The sequence below is a fragment of the Megalobrama amblycephala genome, linkage group LG17 (genome assembly GCF_018812025.1).
Source record: "Megalobrama amblycephala isolate DHTTF-2021 linkage group LG17, ASM1881202v1, whole genome shotgun sequence".
Taxonomy (NCBI): domain Eukaryota; kingdom Metazoa; phylum Chordata; class Actinopteri; order Cypriniformes; family Xenocyprididae; genus Megalobrama; species Megalobrama amblycephala.
The window spans coordinates 40836372-40860760 of NC_063060.1; the positions used below are offsets into that span (position 1 = coordinate 40836372).

At 35.3% G+C, this 24389-nt stretch overlaps 1 protein-coding gene across 2 annotated transcripts in view; it reads right to left on the reverse strand.

Annotated features, from left to right (window-relative positions):
• Positions 1-6013: 6013 nt before the first annotated feature.
• prkci (protein kinase C, iota) overlaps positions 6014-24389 on the reverse strand; it is a 37437-nt gene continuing 19061 nt past the window's right edge. For both annotated transcript variants that reach the window (XM_048162649.1, XM_048162648.1), the window contains 12 exons: positions 24218-24275; positions 23276-23331; positions 20483-20659; positions 19800-19897; positions 17582-17668; positions 17302-17437; positions 13186-13273; positions 12895-13020; positions 12730-12809; positions 12481-12570; positions 7945-8060; positions 6014-7648 (listed from right to left, as the gene is read on the reverse strand). In XM_048162649.1, coding sequence (XP_048018606.1) covers positions 7561-7648; positions 7945-8060; positions 12481-12570; positions 12730-12809; positions 12895-13020; positions 13186-13273; positions 17302-17437; positions 17582-17668; positions 19800-19897; positions 20483-20659; positions 23276-23331; positions 24218-24275 — 1200 coding nt within the window. In that variant the 3' untranslated portion in view covers positions 6014-7560. The remainder of the gene's footprint in view (positions 7649-7944; positions 8061-12480; positions 12571-12729; positions 12810-12894; positions 13021-13185; positions 13274-17301; positions 17438-17581; positions 17669-19799; positions 19898-20482; positions 20660-23275; positions 23332-24217; positions 24276-24389) is intronic.

Sequence of the window (24389 nt, forward strand, 5' to 3'; positions counted from 1 at the left end):
TTTTCATTTTTAATTTTAGTTTAATTTATTTTAGTATTTTTATGTGCTTTTGTCATTTTTATTCATCTTTATCATATTTATTTATTTAAATTATGGCTGTCAAACGATTAATCGCGATTAATCACATACAAAATAAAAGTCTGAGTTTGCCTAATATATGTGTGAGTACTGTGTGTAATTATTATTTATATATTTATATTTTTATATAATTTATATTATATATAAATAAAATATTTTGTACATAAGATATTTCTCTAAAATATATACATTAACTTGTGCGTATTTATATATACATAATAATTACACACAGTACTCACACATATATTAGGCAAACTCAGACTTTTATTTTGTATGCGATTAATTGCGATTTAAATAAGCCCTAATTTAAATAAATATTTATTTTATTTATTGTAATATTTTATTAAATTTATGTTTTATTTGTGACCCTGGACCATCAATGGAAAGCTTATTTCATAGATGAAATCTCAAATTCAAAAAATTGACCCTTATGACCGGTTTTGTGGTCCAGGGTCACATTTATTAATTTTGTCTTTAATTATAGTTGAGTTTTATTTCCAGTTAATAATTTTAGTGCTTCAAGTTAAACTTATTTAAGTTATAATTTCCAAGGCAATATTTCAAAATTTTCATCTAATATTAATATTTTTATTTTATTTTATTTTATTTTATTATTATTTTATTTTATTTCAGCTTCATTTCAATTAACAAATCTTTTTAATAGTTTAGTTTTTGGTTTTAGTTTTTGTTAACGATAATAACCCTGATCTGGGGCACTTAAAATGAAAATATATTGTGGAGGGAAGGTTATACCTCACAATATTTTTCATCTTGTGCTGTAAATGTAACAGCTTAAAAAGAACATTATCGGATATGATGTTTGAACTGACCTAATTATAAACCACCCAGACATGTTTATGGACATTAGTTTGAGTAACTGTTATGCTAGTACAAATGTTGTGGAGGCTTTTGCCAAGGACATTAAGTAAAAGCACTAGAACATTCTCCGTGGCTGAGTAATGGCCTGGAGCCAATCCAGCAGTTCGCTTGGTCCACAGGGCTTCCACTATCCAGTAGGCTTCTTTTTTTTCAATGAACCCATGATGGGGGGCTGGGATCACCTTTGCTTCGGTATCCATCTCTGTGTGGGCCATTTGTTAGGTGTCATTTAAATGTTAAATGGGAGAGGCAGAGCTATGAGGGCCTGAATTCAACAGCCCATTCACAAACACCAACTGCATTAACACTTTTAAAGGCTTCTCCACCACACTGACCCGGGTCATGTTCAGGCGAGACGGGTTTGTGAAGATTTGAATAGTTTTGATGTGTTGTGTTTTTGTTTAGACTGAATACTCACACAAAAGAGCAAGGGGTTACATTGACACCTGCACTGGAAAATCTAACACGTGTTTTTTGCATTTGCCAGAATATGCAAAACACCAAAAGTTTGGTAGTATTATTTAGTGTAAGCTTTTATTATAATTAGATTAATTTGGGTAATTGACATGAAATTTAATACCTCATCAAGAACTATAGAACCTTAAAATTATTTTGTAATTATTATATGTATATAATGCTCGGCTCAGACCTTCAGACTGTTCTGACTTGGGTTGTTATATGTTTTCTAACTGATCGGACTTACGGTTTTCCTAAAAATGATGATCTCGGAAACTCTGAAAAATCCCATAGACTTAGGCCCCATTTACACTAGTGCATTTTTATTTCAAAACAGCGTTTTTTAAAATGAAAACAATCCTCGTCAAAGACGCGTCACTCGTATTGTTTTGAATGGGAGAAAGTGGAACGAGCAATATGGCGGAATAAGTCCCGCCTTCTAAAGCCAAGAGCCAATCGCTGACTGGTAAAGTCATCGCGTCACTTCAGCGACCGTTAGAATCACCGGTTTCTATAGAAACAGTCAGACTCGCGCCTCCGAAGAGACGCGCATTTAGGTCTGCAAATGCGCATTAGCTTGATCCAGCCTGCAAAAAATAGTTTTTTTTTGTCATGATTCGACCGTTTAGAAACTAAATTTATGAGCCGGTTGTTGTTAGATTTCATTGGTGATTTCAAATATGAAATTTAATCGTAAGGTTGGCAAACAGTTTTGGAGAATTTGATGTTTCCCCATTCAAAGAGATTGCATGATGCCCAGGATGCCCGAGAGGCGTTTCAAAATGGCCGCCGAGTGAAATACTTGTCTTAAAGGGACTTTGCTTCTAAATAAGAGCCAATCGCCGATTGGTAAAATCATCGCGTCACTGCAGCGGCCCTTAGAAGCTCCGGTTTCTATAGAAACAGTCAGACGCGCGCCTCAGAAATGGAGATATGAGGCACAAGAGACGTGCATTTAGGACTGTGCATGCACATTAGGTTGATCCAGCCTGAAAAATACAGTTTTTTTGTCATGATTCGAGCGTTTAGAAACTAAATTTATGAGACAGTTGTTGTCAGATTTTATTGGTGATTTCAAATATGAATTTTAATCAAAAGCTTGGCAAACAGCTTTGGAGAATTTGATGTTTCCCCATTCAAAGAGATAGGAGCTGCACTTGAATGCCCGAGAGGTGTTTCAAATATGGCCGACTTGTCTTAAAGGGACATTGATGCTAATTCATGTAAAAAAATGCTAAAACATGCTATCAACATGCTAAATCATGCTAGCAACATGCTAAATCATGCTAATTCAAGCTAAATCACGCTACCGACCTGTTAACATGCTAAAACATGCCAGCAAGATGCTAAATCATGCTAGCAACATGTTAAATAATGCTAACAACATGCTAAAACATGTTAGCAAAATGCTAATTCATGCTAGCAAAATGCTAAAACATGCTAACATAAAACATGCTAGTACTTTTTTTTACTTTCTCTGCGTAAAACCTTGAAACTTCAAGCTGTTCAAAGTTATTTTAAACTTTCAGACCTGGCTTTGCCAAGCCAACATTAAAGTTTGCCTTTTACTATCTAGTTAATTACTTAAAATATTTGCTGAAAAGAAAATAGCATGTTACTTGTCAACAACCCACTTCATCACTTACATCAATTGCCGGTCGGGTATAAAATGTCATTTTATGAGATCAGAGTCACCAGCCTGTGTAAGGTTTGATGCTCCAGTGATCAAGGCCCATTTCAGTGGCGTTTTCACTATTCGCTGCAGATAGCAAGGTCAGCAGATGTATTATGAAAGCAGGTGCGCCCACACACACAGTGTGCTGTGCCTGAACTCCAAACACTAGCGCATTGATTTTTTTTCCAGAGGGTAATAACATCATCCCGGTATTGTGAGGAGTAATTTAAACTTAATATGGGTAATTACTCTCCAATAGCTGATAGTTCATTTAAAGCTCGACATAATGCTGTTTGCGTTCAGGAGAATGAAGGATAAAGAATGCCAGGAAAATGGATTAAGCGCTGACGGGCCACACAGTTAGTCAGGCAGCTGTCTTCATTACAGACTATGGGACTAAGCCCTAAGCACCCCCCTGAGGACGTAGCTTCAGAGAAAATCTATATAGAAATGCATCATCAGACAGCAGGACAAACAAACGCTTATCGCCAGCAGTACTGTTACAAGTGAGGCAGACTTGTGCTACCTGCTCTATAAAGGAGTTTCGGCTTGTTATTTAAACAGACGATCTAAAGGAAACACACCTGGTTCCCTCCCTAAAGGCAGATTCAGAATGTCAGATGTTTATTGTGAAAATACAAACAATTTAAAGGAGCAGAGTTTGTGCTTCTAACAAAAATGTAATCACGTATGCAGTACGCAAAACAACACTTAAAAAAATGCTGGGTTAAAAATAACCCAAGTTGGGTTAAAAATGGACAAACCCAGCAATTGGGTTGTTTTAACCCAGCTGTTGGGATAAAAGTTTGACCCAACCTGCTGGGTAGTTTTTATTTAACTCAACTATTGTTTAAAAATGACTATGTTGCCCACTTAAAATTAACCCAAAATAGATTGGAAATTAACATTTACTAATATGTTTAATAAATGAACATTTATTAATATGTTTAATAAATAATAATTAAATAATAAACATTTATTAAATTGCTTATTAATAAATGTTCACTTTTTGATTATTATTGTTGCCTCTAGTAATTATGTGTCTGATTTTTAATTTCCAACCTTTTTTGGGATCATTTCAAACCAGCCATATGGTAATTTTTAAACAATAGTTGGGTTAAATAAAACTGCACAGCAGGTTGGTCAAAACAACCCAAATGCTGGGTTTGTCCATATTTAACCCAGCATTTTTAGAGTGAATGCATATGCAATAAAAGCTAAAATGTCATTATTTTAAAACAAAGCAGAACCCACTGTAAAAAAAAAAAAAATAATAATAATAATAATAATATTTTGAAGTACTAAATAAAATGAAGATGATTGGTGTACGTATTTGCCGGGAGTTTGATTGACAGGCGATATAACCAATCATAACGCTGAGTCCGACATTTTGTCCGTCAAGGCAGGGTAGTTAGAAGATTAATGTCGGTGGACTTGAACTTGAAAGTGGTGTGTACTGACGTCTTTCCGCGGTTGAAACAACAGTCTTCTGATGTCATTCATGTTTATTTGATGATATAAATTAACTAGTAGGAAGAGATGATCGGTTCAGGAGTCACTTGATCTGAGGTGCTACAACGACACATTAAAGAGACACAAAATGATATTTATCGTGCAAATTTCTTTAAAAAATCCAAATTTTGAGACTTAGTTTCATATCAAAAGTAACCTGATCTGTCTTGTCTGTTGACGCATTGTCAGTGTCCTCTTTGTCTTACTTAGCAACAGTAACTAAAGGGGGCGGGTCTTTGTGAATGGTCGATTGGGTCCTATTGTATATTATTGTCTTTATCTACTATGTACTAGCATTTAATTTATTTGATACAATGCACTTATTGTGTATGTACATTTCTTACATTGTACTTATATTTTTAAAAATGCCTGCATGTAATTACACTGTTAACCCACCCTTAAACCTACCCATACCACCAAACCTGTCCCTATCCTTTCCCGTATCCCACCTCATTAGCAGCAAAAGTGTTTTAAACACAATAAATGCATCCAACAATTATTATTTTCTGATGAAAGTGCATAATAGTTAATATAAAGCCTAACTGAATTTTATTTTAAAGGAAATCCTACACCATTTTTTTCAGTGCATCACCTCTAATCAAACAAGGTCACACATCTCTACTTTAGAGGGCAACTCTGCTCTTTCTTCCACAGGGAATCCTGTGCCCGGCTCTCCCGAGAAAGAGGACACCGAGACAATGTCATATAGCACAGTCTGATGCAAAACATTCACATTCATCGCTCCTCATGGATTTACAGTAATGGCCAAAGTCATACAAGGTGAGTGGTTCCTCCGGCACTGTCAAAGACAGGCACGTGAGGTGAGGTCCGCAACCATCTGGCCAACAAGGTGCATGCTATACATATATTCAAATCACAGGAAGGATTTAATTTTTAATTATATTTTAAGTCAGATTATGTATGCATGGAGGCCACCAGTTCACAGTATTAAATTTTTAATATCATGTTTACATATCAGATATCAGTATTATTTGACAGTTCAAGCCCAAAGGATATTACATCAATGAAATTGTTTGATAGATGCAGGAACTTGGCATTTTTTGAGCTTCATTTGTTTAGTACACAAATGCATATTATGCGACTTGTGAGATTGGTGACGTTAGCCATGAAACAAGATATACTGTATGCATAATGAACTAGCTCAAGATGACAAATGTTCACTTTCTTTAATCATTGTGATACACAATGCAGAGGTTAAAAATGCAAAGAAATTTTTTTCTCGTTGATTTTTTTAAACAGATGTTTCACCAGGCATAATGTCTCAAAGAACAATTATTAGTTTTACGCAATCCTTTTGTACAGGAAATTCATTACAAGTAATAAGAGTCAAAGTCAGGTGTGAATTTTGCCCAATCACAACAAAAACAAACTGCTTTCACACTTAAGAGAGAATGAGTTTCCTTAAATACTTTAATGAGGTGTTAACAAAAAGTGTTTATTCCAGTCAGTTGATAGTGTTTTTCAGTGTGCATATTAATACACAAAACATACAAAGAAAAAAACCCCAGGTCCACTTCAGCCCCCTGATGCTTCTTTAAAGCATATTAGCACATAGTTTACGTTTTTCTGGGAATGCATAGAGGGCTTTAAGCAATTCAATCATTCCTAACACCGGGTTGCTAATGAGCTCCTCGCAGCTCGAAACCAGTGTGAACATCTGTGAAAATATAAGCAAGTTGATACATGCATGGCGAGGAATGAGAGAGGGCAATGCTGTGTGTTTAATGTCATCATTTGGTCATTATTGTCAAAGGTCCTCTCAATGTAACACACACACAAACAAAAGTGTGTCCAGACATGATATGTGTTCAAAACGCACCACCCGAAGAGCTCGATGGGGCCGTGAAGGGTAAACACGACCCAGGACCCTTTAGTACATCATGTATCTGACTAGAAATCACCCAAAGCTTCTTAGTGACTGTGCTGAGAAACAATGACCGTGTCCATCGACACTCTATTTGTTCAATATATATAAAAAAATACAAACGGAATATCATAACCAGAAAGGCAAATCACATTTAACACAAAAAAGCAAGAAATAGAAGAAAAAAGGTGAGAAATACTTTATACATGCAGCAGTTGAAGAGTAATAACATGCTTTTACTTCGTCCGTATGGAAACCACTGACTTAACATTAGTTTTAGTGTCTTGTTTTGGTCCTGTGTTGAAGAAAGCTGTTGTATTTCATGTCTAATTTCTCCTTCCTTCCCTCTCTATACAGAAAACTTCTCCATTCACAGTTTGTCAGTATTTACAACAGTGTTCATTAGTGTTCCCTGCTCCGTTCAAACAAGTTTAATACCACTTCAATCAAAAGCGAGGCCACATGCCCAATCGACTTAAAATGCAAAACTCTGATTCAATACATTGTGCACAATCTATATAGATGACAGTATTCTTAAATAATAATAATAATAATAATAAAAATAAAACAATAAAAAGTTTTTTTCCTTACTCTACACTTTTTTTTTTCTGAGGAGAGGCAGAACAGATAATCAGAAAAATGTTTTCAAGAATATCCCATGTGGTATAGAGTTTAAAAATGGCTTACTATATATGCTCAATGGATTCTCTTTAATATATACAAATAAAAGGTGTATCAGACGTCATTAGCATTAGGAGGTTCTGCGTACCATCACAGTCGTTCTTCTCCTTTAGTTTGCAGAGCGTCCAGTAACCTAACTACGTCGGTCAACGCGGCACTGATAAGTTTCATTTCATCAGTGCTGATTTTACAAAAATAATCAAGAAATTTTTTTTTTTTGTCTTAAGGACTAGTGGTTATAAATGGCAGAAAGTGAAAGAGGTTTGGCAAAGTTAATGTTTTCATCTGGTCCCAACAAAGTGAAGTCAGGTTGTTGTTTCCTTTCTTGCCATTGTTTGTGACCATGCAAATAAAGGCAGCGATGATATGCACGTAACAGAAACAGACAGGCCGTTCACACGCACTCCTCCGCCGACATCAGCAGAGGGTTGATGTACTCAAAGCCTTCGAACTCAGACTGGTCGATCTTCTTTACAGCATCACTGGGAGGGAGACAAAGAGATAATCAATCAGTCTTAACTGCTCCAGCATATTTAACTCACTACAGCTTTCAAATAGAGAGCACGCTATAAAATATCTTCCTGGAAAACAGCGGGATGTGCAAATGATTCCTGTTCACAGAACTATAATGTGTCATCGGGCATCGTAAATGTGATATTACTTCCTGATGAAAGCTGCATTGCTGTGGTAAAGATCTGAAGCCGATTAATGGTGCCTGAGGTCTGATTCAGAAAGCTTGAGGCGTGACACAGACAGATACACATGAACAGACACTCACTCATCGTCAGGCGTGAGCTGGATGGGCTCATTGGTGAACTGGGCATCAAAGTTGTCCAGCCCAAACTCGCCAGAGATGTTAGGCTTGAAGGGCGGGACCACTTGCTTCTGCTCCATCTGAAATACAGTTAACATGAGTCAAATAATGTCTGTGACTGTGTCACACTTAAGAATGCAGTACTCATCTTGCTAAACATTTACATATGGCAAAGGGTTTAAATAGGGATGCATGATATATCTGCTACCATATCGGTATCAACCGATATATGTTCATTTTTAATGTTTTTTTGTTATATTGCAGCCATTTGCTAAAATCATTTAAGTTCATTTTTTTTCCTCAATGTACACACAGCACCCCAAATTTGTTTGTAACCTTGGCCAGATCTGTGCCTTGCCACAATTCTGTCTCTGAGCTCTTCAGGCGGTTCCTTTGACCTCATGATTCTCATTTGCTCTGACATGCACTGTGAGCTGTAAGGTCTTATATAGACAGGTGTGTGGCTTTCCTAATCAAGTCCAATCAGTATAATCAAACACAGCTGGACTCAAATGAAGGTGTAGAACCATCTCAAGGATGATCAGAAGAAATGGACAGCACCTGAGTTAAATATATGAGTGTCACAGCAAAGGGTCTGAATACTTAGGACCATGTGATATTTCAGTTTTTCTTTTTTAATAAATCTGCAAAAATATCAACAATTCTGTGTTTTTCTGTCTATATAGGGTGCTGTGTGTACATTAATGAGGAAAAAAATGAACTTAAATGATTTTAGCAAATGGCTGCAATATAACAGGGTGAAAAATTTAAGGGGGTCTGAATACTTTCCGTACCCACTGTATATAGATGATTATTTCCTTCAGCTGAGACGCTTCAGATGCATACTGTTCAGCATGATGGTTTTGAATTGCTTGAAATATTATTGAAAATACAGTTAAGTGCAACATGTGCGGCGCAAAACTGTCATATAGTCTACATAAAATTATAATGAGAACATTATGATTGTGTTCTTGGGACATGGTTTTTAATGGTGAGACTTTTGTTTTTGTAATCAGGCTCTCCAAAATGTTTGATTTAGATTTATCGGCCAATATATCGGTCATCGGCTTTCAAATATAAAGATTATCGCTTATCGGTATCAGCCAAAATTTTCATATCAGTGCATCCCTAGATTTAAAGGCCCACTGAAGTGACTTGAAATGCACAGCATTATTCAATGTGTTGACGCAGTTTCCACTGAAACAGGAAGACAGGGTGTGACATATCAAACAGCTCCTCCCATTTTTTAAAATAGCCAATAGCGTTTTGTTTATATCACAGCTAATCCAGAGCTGTTGAGCTCAGTAAAGGCTTAGTTTCTTCCTAATCTCTATCCGCTTCTCCTCCTAATCTCCTCCATATCGCTGTAAAATACAGAATTCTGTGCAGAATTCATATGGGTCTGATACGTTTTGTGGTTGGCGCCGACTCGCGCATATGATCCGCTCTGTGCTATCGTGTCTCTGGACTGTGCGCCGTGGTTCGCGTGAAACTAACATGAAACTAGACTTCATTAATCTCAACTGAAAGAATTTATTTACACTAGGACTCGTCAACTGGTGGCCCGCGGCACCCCAATCTCCCTCCTCTTTTCCTGGCGGTGCAGCTAAATTTGGTTAGATACGTGGCCGCAGTGGCACCTGCAGCTGTACGGCTATATACGCACTGTGCGTATATATTTGCATAGAAAACGTTTTTCAGGAGCGTGTCCTCCGACTGACCTGGAAACGTTTTCCATGCGAATATTTCAGCAGTTATTACGCGTGTGCCGTATTTCTGTCGAATTTCTTTTCCGTGAATTGGCCATCATTTATTGGTGGAAGTCAGAGACTGTAAGTTTTGAATGCTTATATCTAACAAATGTCAATTTTGTCATTGTTTTGGAGCACACTAGCTTATAGATAAGAATAAGGCTAACATATTCATACTGAAAGCCAAAAAGAGATGGAAGAAAACCTATTCCCATTATTAATGTAACTGATTTGTAAGGCCTCTAAAGAATAGCACACAAACAGCAGAATTTAAAACAAAAGCAACTTAATTTAGTTGATCTTTTTTAATATATAAAGTGTCTTCACTGGTTTTTGGAGAGAAAAAAGAAGTGCCAATTTAATTTTAACATTTTAATATTAATTTTTAAAAATATATAATAATCATCATTATCATAAAATATATACATTTACAGTGCAGTTATATTACAACAGTAATATATTACTTTCTTTTTGTCACTTATTTTTTCTCTGAAACAACAGAAGATCATCAAGGATTTAATAATATATTTAGGTAAACTGATCCTTTCCATGGCTTGTTCAGCACTGCTCTTAGTTTGGCCTTCTCCATGCTATAAACCTAACAGTGGGATCTGCTGCAAGGCCAAGATCTGCTCCCCCTGCAGGTTGCCTCAGGCACTGCAGCCTGTCTGAGAAGAAAGTGTAACCTGATCCCTTAAAACGGTCTGACCGCCACTTCTCTCTCTCTCTCTCTCTCTATGTGTTCACCCAGACCAAACAGGGACAAGAGGTCAGTGTGTTCGTCTGAGTCTCGTCTGCTGGTTTGACATCACTTAAACCTGCCTCACACATGATACAGTTCACTGCCACAACTCTCAGACCAGAAAAATCAATGGCTTGACACCTTATCACCTACATTCCCTCACTGGCCTTACATGCGATGGTTTATGTGATGATACAATATCAAGTGAAAGAAATTACATTCAGTTTATTATGCACTATATAGTAAGCTATACATTTTTTCCTTTTTTTTTTTAAATATGTATACCCCCACCTTCAAGCACTGCAAAGGCATCAGATATCACTGTAGCAGAATAAAATGCAGATACAGATAGAGATGTTTTGACTGATGAAGCATGAAGACTAAACACAAGATTGTGACAATAGATGGTTTATCTGTGTTCTTCTAGACATCTAGGGTATTTTCATGATAATAAAGTATAATGTAATGCTAATCAACCTAGCCGTTATCACTGTATATAATACTATAAAATAATATCATTTCTGCCTCATTTTAAGATATGAAGCCACGTCAGATCACAAAAGGAAGTTATTTCAAACACTCCACGCTGACGTTATGAAGCGAGATTGAAGTAAAAACATCATTAAATGATCTCTTGTGTTGGATGACAGGTATGTAAATGCATCTCATCACAAGTCTGGAAAGATGTTTGGCACATGTTGCTTATATATATATATATATATATATATATATATATATATATATATATATATATATATATATATATATATATATATATATAAAAACAATACCAGTCAAAAGTTTGGAAACATTACTATTTTTAATGTTTTTGAACGAAGTCTCTTATGCTCATTAAGGCTGCATTTATTTCATAATAAATACAGAAAAAAAACACCAATATTGTGAAATATTATTACAATTTAAAATTATGGTTTTCTATTTTAACATACTTTAAAATATAATTTATTCCTGTGATGCAAAGCTGAATTTTCAGCATCATTACTCCAGTCTTCAGTGTCACATGATCCTTCAGAAATTACTGTAATATGCTGATTTGATAATGATTTGAAACAGCTGTGTTGCTTAATATTTTTTTTGATATTATTATTAATATTTTTACCTGTGATACTTTTTTCAGGATTCATTGATGAATAAAAGGTTAAAAAGAACAGCATTTCATTCAAAATATAAATCTTTTCTAACAATATAAATCTTAACTATCACTTTTTATCAATTTAACACATCCGTGCTGAATAAAAGTATTAATTTTTCACACAAAAAAAACATATATACGTGTATATTTGTTACAAAAGATTTCTATTTTAAATAAATGCTGATATTTTTATAACTTTTTATTCATCAAAGAATCCTGAAAAAGTATCACAGGTTATAAAATAATATTAAGCAGCACAACTGTTTCCAACATTGATAATAAATCAGCATATTACAATGATTTCTGAATGATCATGTGACACTGAAGACTGGAGTAATGATGGTGAAAATTCAGCTTTGCATCACAGAAATAAATTATATTTGAAAGTATATTAAAATAGAAAACCATAATTTAAAATTGTAATAATATTTCACAATATTATAGTTTTTTCTGTATTTATTATGAAATAAATGCAGCCTTAATGAGCATAAGAGACTTCGTTCAAAAACATTAAAAATAGTAATGTTTCCAAACTTTTGACTGGTACAGCAGGTGTGGGAAAAAAAAATACAGGTTACCGGCTAATTTTTAGGTGAGCTGTACTTTTAAAGATGACGTTCTTGAAATGCTATTTGAAGTGGTAATAGCGCTCACGTCAAATTACATGAATGAGTAATCAAATGGATAGTTTCTCAAGGTCATAAACAACACTAAATAGTTGTTCAGGCTCCAGTAAGTCCTCTGTTTAGTTTCACTACCGTCAGGCTACGGCAAATGACTCATGCTTCCTCTGCAGTCTCGAGTCAAAACATCCAATAACTCAGATAAAGGAAACAGAGATAGAGGTGACTCACAAGATCCCAGTCTACATTTCGGAAAAAAGGATGGCCCATTATGTCTGCAAAGCCTGTCTGAGGATGACATCCGAGACGTTCCTTTGGCTCCTACAAAAAAACAGATAAAGAAATTAGAGAGATGTAGAGTGAAATAAAAAGGTAAAACGGAGGTGAGGAAATAAAGAAGAGAAACAATGATTAAGACAGCACTGTAACAGGTCCATGTGACATAAAGACATAAACATTGATCTGTCTAGTCTGCTTTACCTTGTTAAGGAATCCCTTTAGGACGCTAGCGGCTTTAACCGATAATGATCTGGGAATTCTGATCTGCTTCTCCAAAATAACTGTGAATGAGGAGCAGAAAAAACATGAGATATACTGAGAGACATATAAAAGATTTTATGAAACACTCAGGCTTCTGTCATGTACCTTGGAAAAGATAATCTTCTGTGTTTTGGTCAGGGTTATCAGAGCTGCCAACTATATCAAAGGGTGACCTCCCAGCCATCATCTCAAACATCAGGACGCCCAGTGCCCACCAGTCCACACTAAAACCTGTAAAGAAAGTTGCACATACATCATCCTGAGGCTTTGAAACGGGCAGCTTAGGACTGACAAAAACTCAAATGGCAGGAAGTCATGAAGTAGACACTAACACTAAGCAGTGTGTGTTAGCGCACCGAAAGTCTTTGTGAAGAGTTGTGTGTGAATTGTGCTTACCGTAGTCTTCTCCTCTCAGAATCTCAGGCGCAATGTAATTGGGGGTTCCACAGAAAGTGCTGGTTGTGTCTCCTGGTCTCAGTCCCTCCTGCGCAAGAGATGAATATTGAAGCCAATGAAACATTCAGGCACACAATACGACTAATGATGGATTTTTTTGCTGACCAAAGCCGAAATCTTAGAGAGGAGTGTGGCCGATGGCCGATATAAAGCCTATGTATGTGTAGATCACAACATTTAAAGATAAAAACTATTTCTGCAATGCAATTAAAGGATTAGTTCACTTCAGAACGAAAAAACGGAACTGGCGCTGCGTTCATTCTGTAAGTATAATAGCAAGGTGTAGGACATACAGCGTAAGCTTTTTGAAGAATACAGAAAGTGGAAGCACTTGCAAGGCGATCATTTGTGTTTATAAAGCATATACAGTTGTTTTTTTTTTTTAAGAAAATGACCGATCGTTTCTCTAGATAAGACCCTTATTCCTCGTCTGGTATCGTTTAAAGCTCTTTGAAGCTGCACTGAAACTGCAATTTTGACCTTCAACCGTTTGGTGCCCATTGAAGTCCACTATAAGGAGAAAAATCCTGGAATGATTTCATCAAAAACCTTAATTTCTTTTTGACTGAAGAAAGAAAGACATGAACATCTTGGATGACATGGAGGTGAGGAAATGATCAGGAAAATTTTATTTGAAAGTGGACTAATCCTTTAATAGTTATTTGACATAAAATGTACTGAAATAATTAGAAATAAATAATTTGTGACCTGATCCAGCAAAATGAGTCACAGATTCGATTGGTTCTATACAACGTGTAACACCATATTTGGAGAACAGAGATAGTGATGTTTCAGGGGATACCGGGAAATGCTCATAAGTGACGAGAGGAGTTCATTTCCAGCGAATTTAGTAAAACCATGTCAAATTTAATAGCCATTTAAATACCTTTACTCAATTATCTGGACTACGAAACTTTGGGAGATTATTTTTGAAAGTCTGTTCTTTGAAATTAGCTTAAAAAAAGGAAAAGATTTTTTCATTGTTTTTCCACATTATCGGCCCATATCTTAAAATAGAACGTTGCGACCTCCGACTCATTTCGCTAGAGCGGGTCACATTTGAAAAAAATATCTACTAATTCATAAATATGGATGGATGGACCAAAATCCCATAAGGAGATCTGACATTTAATCAATAATCTTTTTTATATTTCTGAAGAAAACCTTAGTTTTGCTTGCCATGATGCTAGTGCAGCGGTAGGTACAGTACAGTCCAAAAGTTTGGAACCACTAAGATTTTTAATGTTTTTAAAAGAAGTTTCATCTGCTCACCAAGGCTACATTTATTTAATTAAAAATACAGTAAAAAACAGTAATATTGTCATTACTCCAGTCTTCAGTGTCACATGATCCTTCAGAAATCATTCTAATATGATGATTTGCTGCTCAAGAAACATTTAATGTGTACAATTATACAAAATATTTGTGTACAATATTTTTTTTCAGGATTATTTGATGAATAGAAAGTTCAAAAGAACAGTGTTTATCTGAAATCTAATCTTTTGTAACATTATAAATGTCTTTACTGCCACTTTTGATTGATTTAATGCATCCTTGCTGAATAAAAGTATTCATTTCTTTAATTTCTTTTCAAAAAAATAAAAATAAAAATTCTTACTGACCCCAAACTTTTGAACGGTAGTGTATAATGCTACAGAAGCTTTGTATTTCAGATAAATGCTGTTCTTTTGAACTTTCTATTCATCAAGGAATCCTGAAAAAAAAAGTACACAACTGTTTTCAACATTGAAAATAATCATAAATGTTTATTGAGCAGCAAATCAGCATATTAGAATGATTTCTGAAGGATCATGTGACACTGAAGACTGGAGTAACGATGCTGAAAATTCAGCTTTGCATCACAGGAATAAATTACTTTGTCAAATATATTTAAATAGTACACAGTTATTTTAAATTGTAATAATATTTCACAATATTACTGTTTTTTACTGTATTTTTAATTAAATAAATGTAGCCTTGGTGAGCAGACAAAACTTCTTTTAAAAACATTAAACATCTTAGTGGTTCCAAACTTTTGGACTGTACTGTAATTTTTTGTCTAAAGACCCAGTGACAACTAAAAACAAACAAATATGCTACAAACAAATAAGGTGCAATATGAAATTAATTATGCTGGGCTTTAACTGTGAAGGTGAGTTACCACAGCATAAACCCTCTTCAGGAGTTCTGTGTGTGTGCCATTTACTTCTTTCTCATTCATCCATGTTTCTTTATTAATAACTTCAAACAGTCCCGCCCACTGAAAGCTGCGCATCTTGTCATAAATATGACACACAGGACATAAAAGGTCACTGTGACAAAAGCGAAAGTACCCAGTGAATTTAGAAACTTTTGACATAAGAGAGGGCATTGTACTATAAAAATAACCTGTAAGTTTCAGAACTCAATTTCCCCAGTCCAAAAACAACGTTTATTGAAACCAAGCTGCCAAAACAACTCGTTTTGGATTTTGTCCCATTATGATAGTGTGAAGAAAGACCGCCTCTGCAGAAGAAGATCAACGCCTACTTCTTCATCATTGCCTCTTTAGCCCTGCCCACCCATTAGCCCATGTCATGCAGTAGTAAATAACAGAGATGCAAACACAGGTTTACTCCAGCAACAAAATGATAAGAGATGCATTTAAGGATTACAAGACGTTTTGCAGTGCCAATTTGTGGAAAAACTTTGCATCGCCTTCCTTGTGATCATATCATTAAGAAAGTGTTGGTGTACTTTATTTTAACAAAGTTTCAGATCGCATCAGTAAGACACTGTTTGCTTCATTTTACTTCGGATTCATTTTTAAACAAGACGCCTAAAATAAAAGATGATGCAGTGCCGACTATATTAGATCCGACAGCAATGTCACAACACACTAGTGTGAGTAACAATGTTTTTACCATGTCTGTTTGACTGAGTATTTATACTGCAGTCAAACTGATTGGCTGATAGTTGTGATTTGCTGTTCTCTCCTTTACTTCAGCATTTATGGGGTTAATGCGTTGGATTATCGGATACAGAAGAAAGCACGTAGAGAACGCTTCTTTTGTTGTTTTGATAAAGCTGTAATCCTGAATAAAAGCTTCAGTGAGCGAATCTTGTTTTCTCATCAGTAAGACATTACAACACGTTTCATTTTATTTAAAACACTCCAAATGACATATGTTTTTTTTTACTTTATCAAAAAGAATGAGCGATGAATAGCCTATAAGAGTGATAAACGATAGTGCATATTTATTCATAACTCTGTTTACACAAAACACTGTAAGTTAATTGTCACTTATAACTGTGATAACTCCAAGTACTTAAACTTTATTAGCCACAACCAAGACGTATAAAGCATATGTAATACGCATAAATGTTTTACATTGTTGGCAAATGTTTCAAATATGTAACAAGATATTTTTCAAAATTGGAAGTTTTCAAAACGTGTAATGGTGCGGACGCTGAAAATGATTTTAACATACAAAACTGCTGCCCAATCATAGCAGTAGGCGTTTACTTCCCAGTCTTGAGTGAGACACGCCCATCAAAAGGGTCAAAAACAGGATAGAAAATAGCTTATTACTTCTAAATTAGGATGTTTGTAACATTAACATTATAAGTGGACATCAGAGAACATTATTTTTTTTTTAAATGCAGTTCATGACCCCTTTAACCGCTGTTCTGACATTCGCGAACAGCCCTGAATACACACTTTGGCCGGTACAACTTATATTAATAATAATAATAATAATAATATATTATTATTCTAAACTTTTCATTAACAGCGATAGGCTGTACAACAAAGGAATTCTTATTGGCTGCTTTTTCTGCAGAAAGCTGAACTCTATTGATGCGTCTGATTTTTTATTGACCATTTGTTGGTAAAGGGTGAGAGACCTGGAGAGCCACATGATATTTGTTCAAAGAGTGCTAGTGTGTTGTGGCTGGTTGCCATGGCAATAGCCATGAGGTTTCTAGGTTGTTCAATAGATGGCTATTTACTGGTTCAAGTTTTTTTAAACACCCTCAACTCTCTATGATATTCTCAAAGAACATATTCAGACTTACCTTACACATGCCGTAATCAGTGAGTTTGATGTGTCCCTCTGACTCCAGCAGAACATTGTCCAGTTTCAGGTCCCTGTAAATGATGCCACGCTCATGGAGGTAGTTCAGGGCAAGACTGATCTCTGCCGAGTAAAACCTGCCAGTGGAAAAAACAAAAGAAAAAGTTAGTGATCTCATTTGTGTTTCTGTTCCTGTGGTGTGTCATTCAGACTAACGTCAGTTCCAACCAAGACAGGCCGTTCATTAACGCTGAACTGTATTACACACTACATCCTCATACCTGGCATGCTCTTCCGGAAGTTTTCTCTGTCGCTGCATGTGGAACATGAGATCCCCTCCATTCACATACTCAATTACAAAGAATAGCCTGTGAAAGAAAAGCATTAAATAATCATCAGCCTTCAGCAGACATACAAAACAGTTCATACTAAACTGAAGGGCTAAACAATAAGAATGGCCAGAGGACCAATATAAGAGCGGTTTGGGGCGGAAGTTGATGGAACTTTCACTTTTATTTGTTTCAGGAAAGTTTTTTTCATTTTTCGTGATTCAAAATAAGTCACTTTGGATAAAAGCTACTGCCAAATGGGTCAGCAAGTAAAAAAAAAAAAAAAAAAAGTCTCTTATGCTCACCAAGGCAGCATTTATTTGATCAAAAATACAGTATAAACTAATATTATGAAATATTATTATAAATTAAAATTACACTTTCAAAAATGTATCTTACTGACCCCAAACCATTTAAAAGGCAATATATAGTACAGTCCAAAAGTTTGGAACCACTAAGATTTTTAATGTTTTTAAAAGAAGTTTCGTCTGCTCACCAAGGCTACATTTATTTAATTAAAAATACAGTAAAAAACAGTAATATTGTGAAATATTATTACAATTTAAAATAACTGATCTGCTGCTCAAGAAACATTTATGATTATTTTCAATGTTGAAAACAGTTGTGTACTTTTTTTTTCAGGATTCCTTGATGAATAGAAAGTTCAAAAGAACAGCATTTATCTGAAATACAAAGCTTCTGTAGCATTATACACTACCGTTCAAAAGTTTGGGGTCAGTAAGAATTTTTATTTTTATTTTTTTGAAAAGAAATTAAAGAAATTAATACTTTTATTCAGCAAGGATGCATTAAATCAATCAAAAGTGGCAGTAAAGACATTTATAATGTTACAAAAGATTAGATTTCAGATAAACACTGTTCTTTTGAACTTTCTATTCATCAAATAATCCTGAAAAAAATATTGTACACAAATATTTTGTACAATTGTACACATTAAATGTTTCTTGAGCAGCAGATCAGCATATTAGAATGATTTCTGAAGGATCATGTGACACTGAAGACTGGAGTAACGATGCTGAAAATTCAGCTTTGCATCACAGGAATAAATTACTTTGTGAAATATATTCAAATAGAAAACAGTTATTTTAAATTGTAATAATATTTCACAATATTACTGTTTTTACTGTATTTTTAATTAAATAAATGTAGCCTTGGTGAGCAGACGAAACTTCTTTTAAAAACATTAAAAATCTTAGTGGTTCCAAACTTTTGGACTGTACTGTACTGTATATGATGTCTTGTTTTCCATAAAATGGGTTTATCAATCTATTAAAGGCACAATATGTAATTTTCGCCACTAGAGGTCGCTTATTCAAAACAAAGGCGTAGCTTGATGACGCAGAGATTGAGCGGAATCATGGGAGTTCACGTCTACAGCTGGTGGAAAAGAATCCGACGAGACTCGGGCATAAATCATATTCATGGATGAGCTGATGTATTAAAGCTGTATTAACATTACTGTAATATGAAGCAGGGTGTGGATGAAAGCCGTTTGAGCGGAATGAGGCCGCTGGAGCGATTGCTAATGAGAGAATGAGATGAGCGTGACACACCTGGAGATCAGTGGAGCTTTTATTATACCACATGAGTGTTTCCGCTTCTTCCGGTCATGAGTATGTGAGGTAACGCAGAGCTGTTTATCATATTAGATACATTTGTGTATTGAAAGTTGTTATAATGCTACTGCGCATTCGCTTGGTGGCTACTATGAGACTATTGTTGGACACTGCAGTAAGATGGTACTGGTTAAAATTGCTTATTTCTCTGGATTTAAACGTTCTTGGAAATATTTGGGATAATGTAAGTATACAAAATATATAATATACATTATATTTTAATCCAAAAATCTTACATATTGCACCTTTAACTGTTTATTAGTAATTAGTTATATCAAATAAATGAGAAAAGCAATCTAGAAAAGAAAACCTAGAAAATCAAAGAAATAAAAAAATCCCTTTTAAAGACAAAAATGGTGGTGCCAATGAAAAATCGTTGGGGAAGTGGGGGGAAAATCCCTTACTGTTGAGCTCTAAACTGTTATGAATCCATCTATTGACTGGGAAAACAAATTGCTGCTTAAAATTCATAATACAATATAATAATTTATTCTTGGAGTCCTGATGATCTAAAAGTGCGAGTACAGACAGACCTGCTCTCCGTCTGGAAGCAGGAGTGAAGTCCCACCAAGAAGGGATGGTTGGAAGCCTGCTCAAACACATGCTTTTCTGTCTGAACCCAGTCAATATCCTGAAAAACAAGAAAGAGAAGAACAAACAAAACACACACAAAAATCAATCTCCCATTGAAAAGCAGAGCATTCTTTCTGTCAGTACGGGAAACATTTGGAAGGACATTCAGGACTGTATTGAGTAAAAGCTCCTCACAAGGCTGAAAACAGATGAAGATTTAAAAGACGGGGGCACCAGGTCTTCCCAAGGAGCTGCTCCTGGATGTGAGGAGACTCACAATGGACACATACAGAGTGAAAAGCTAGGACCTTTCATTGACAGCCTGGTAAAAATACCTCTGACCGTGAGACACGCTTAAAGAAGCACCGCGGGGCCAGTAGAGCACAGCTGCCATTATTGACCATTAGCTGCTGCTGTCAATTCATCACACAAGGCTAAAGTGCATCTAATCAACGTTAAATGCCCACTTCATCAACATCTAATCATCTGTATGCATGTACATCAACACATCCTGGAAAGATTAGAGCCAGTCTGGGATGTGGTTTATTTGAACTCGGTATGGTTCACAAGGGTTATGAATGCAATCTGACAATTTATATAATGACATATCAGTGGCATCTTTGTATGAAATGTGAAATGTCACCTCATCATCGTTCACCAGCTCCTTCTTCACCACCTTCATGGCGTAGATGCGTTCTGTCTTTTTGAGACGCACCAGCAGCACCTTGGCGTAGCTGCCCCTGCCGATCACTCGGAGCAGGTCAAAGTCTGTAAGCCCCAAACTGGACACAGCCTTCCCTGATTCCCGACTGCCCACAGCCTGAGGGATGGATGAGATACCATTAATATATATATATATATATTAATGGTAACACTTTAGGGTCCAATTCTTACCATTAAGCAGTTGTTTATTAGCATGCATATTACTAGGATATTGGCTGTTTATTAGTACTTATAAAAGCACATATATATGAAGAGTTCAGATGCAAAAGCCACTAAAAATCACCTCTGTCAAAAATGAAAATGATATTGAGCGAACTCTCTCCGCACATAGTATACGTTCATCAAATACTTTCGCTTCAAATCCACTAAATCCCAGCGTCAGCTCATTCAGAAATACCAGTTCATTGGCAGAAACCACAAAACGCCACTTCCCTTTGTCAGCAAATGCCTCTAAGTCCACAGAAGAACCAATTGAAAGACGCAAATCAAATCATACGATTTCAAGATGAATGACGACATGCGTATGAGCCGGCTTTCAATTGCCGAGCTGCAAGTTATCATCATGTTTTGTCCATTGTTACAGTGGCAATGACAGGATTTCGCGAGTAGCAAGTAAACACAACAGTGTTCCTTTTGCTGCTGTAAAACTGACTGATTTTACTATGTCTTGTTGTCCAGAGTTGGACTCAAGAGGTTTTTGCAAAAAAAAGCGCACATGGACATAGCTGGTTTTACAGCAATAGACAGTCAAATTTGTTAAATACCATTGAATTGACTAAAGCGACATTTTTGAAAATAAGGCATTTCAATAACTGACTAATGACATTTACATTGCCATTAAAGTGAAATGAATGAAGCTAAACATGTGAGCCTGGTAAAAAAAATGCTCATTTAATATACATATACAGTACAGTCCAAAAGTTTGGAACCACTAAGATTTTTAATGTTTTTAAAAGAAGTTTCGTCTGCTCACCAAGGCTACTTTTATTTAATTAAAAATACAGTAAAAAACAGTAATATTGTGAAATATTATTACAATTTAAAATAACTGTGTATTATTTAAATATATTTGACAAAGTAATTTATTCCTGTGATGCAAAGCTGAATTTTCAGCATCGTTACTCCAGTCTTCAGTGTCACATGATCCTTCAGAAATCATTCTAATATGCTGATTTGCTGCTCAAGAAACATTTATGATTATTTTCAATGTTGAAAACAGTAGTGTACTTTTTTTTTCAGGATTCCTTGATGAATAGAAAGTTCAAAAGAACAGCATTTATCTGAAATACAAAGCTTCTGTAGCATTATACACTACCGTTCAAAAGTTTGGGGTCAGTAAGAATTTTTATTTTTATTTTTTTGAAAAGAAATTAAAGAAATGAATACTTTTATTCAGCAAGGATGCATTAAATCAATCAAAAGTGGCAGTAAAGACATTCATAATGTTACAAAAGATTAGATTTCAGATAAACACTGTTCTTTTGAACTTTCTATTCATCAAATAATCCTGAAAAAAAATATTGTACACAAATATTTTGTACAATTGTACACATTAAATGTTTCTTGAGCAGCAGATCAGCATATTAGAATGATTTCTGAAGGATCATGTGACACTGAAGACTGGAGTAATGATGCTGAAAATTCAGCTTTGCATCACAGGAATAAATTACTTTGTGAAATATATTCAAATAGTACACAGTTATTTTAAATTGTAATAATATTTCACAATATTACTGTTTTTTACTGTATTTTTAATTAAATAAATGTAGCCTTGGTGAGCAGACGAAACTTCTTTTAAAAACATTAAAAATCTTAGTGGTTCCAAACTTTTGGACTGTACTGTATGTGATCAGAATGATTGGCACCCTTGGTAAATATAATCAAAGATGACTGTAAAAATAAATCTGCATTGTTTAGCCTTTTGATCTTTAATTGATAAAATTAGCAAAAATCTAATCTTTCATTGAATTCACATCGTGAAATAAATGTTTTTCTCCAAAACGCATTGGCCACAATTATCACACCCTTTTCTTTCTGGTTTACATCTATTAATGCTCTTCTCTGTCCTTTCCCTTTCGTTTGTCCCTCGTGCCGTATGATTTCCCATGACTGCGACAGAGCTACAGAAACACGAGCCCATAATCAGATGCTAATGACCCTGATAGAAGGTTACTTTATTAGCTTCTCTAAAGGAAATCAATACGAATGGACCTTGTGCACACCCCCCATTTTCTTCTCTGAATGACAACTCCAGCCTGATCATTGGTCTGAGAGTGTACTGAAAGCTCCTCTAATCAGACATACACACACACACACACACACAGTTTGTAATGGTCCAATTTACACCTGGTACTTACATTGATTTTGACCAGTTCAATCAACAAGTGGAAAGTGTGATCTGATTGCTCAAATCACATGTAATAACACATTTGTCTACACCGCGTTTGTGGATTAAATGCTTTTCCACAATGGAAGCGTCAGCGAGAACGTCAAACATGTAAGTGACTGGCTAAAGACAAAAAAAGAACCGTCGCCCCATTCAATACGAGTATACAATAATAACAATCATTACAAATTTTGGAAGATGGTTGGCACGTGTTGCGTTTTCAAATGCACGTTATAATCCAAACTCACAGTGTTTGCAGAGATGGAGTTTGTGGGAAGCAGAACTGATTAATTAATACTAGGAGTAAACAAGGCCAAACTGTCTTACCTCATGCTCCTCTCCCTCGTGATTGATACTTTCTGTTGAGTTCTTTTTGTCTAGAACTGGGAAACAACAAAGAGAAACAGGGAAAGTCATCACTCATTTATATTAATATACTTAATACAAATCTGATTCACAAGCCTCTAAACCAAATCAGGCACTTTGATAAATAAAGCTCTTGAAAAAAAACAGAGGGATTGAAATTTATCTGACCAGCACTGTAACTAAAGCCATGAGCCTATTCACGTCATTAATTCCAACAAACAAGCTTAATCTTGTGAGAAGACTCACGCCTGTAGGCTGCTCAATGCATCAATCTGTTTCAGTGCAAGCACATGCCTAATTACTAAAGGGAAAACATCAGCTTAGCCCATCCAGTCATTTAAAACCCCTCAAGATGAAAATCAGTGGCATCAATGAGCCGCTATAGATCTTAGTGAATCAATTTAGTGACTTAATGAATGCAGTAACTCAGATAAACATTGTTTAACACCTCTGAATTACAAGTTAGTTTTTAGTTAGTGATGCTGCTAACAACAAAACACAGGGCTTGAACAAAACACAAGGTTATCTACTTGACTTTTGATTTGTGTAAATGGATCTGTGGGCAGAATGTTTTTTATACGGTTATTTATGACCTTGTTCCAGGTAAAAAATCAGGGAAATTGTATGTTCAGTTTCAGAAAAGTAAAGTATACATTGAATATTTATGTTCTGACAAGAAAAAAAAAAAAAAAAAAAAAAAATATTTGAAAAGTCTGGGCAAGGCACAAGAGGTTGATTATTCTGTGACCAGAGGCACTGTGAGTTGAGTTTCATCGAAATCTCCTTTTTTCTGAAAATTGATTTTATACTCTGCTCTTCAAGTACAAAGGGGTAAGAAAAATGTAGTAAACAGAAATGATGCATGTGTAGTATATGACAAATACAGACGAGAGTCTATTGTACCTTGATCAGCGTGTTCTGATGGAGTGGACCCAGAATCGATTCTTCCAAGCATTGGGTCCTAGAAGAATAATAAGAAGATTAAAGCTAAAGATAGATTGAGATTCATAGTGTTATTAGCAGTAATAGCTAGGCCTGTCGCGATAATTAAATAACTGTCTAATCGCGGTTATTT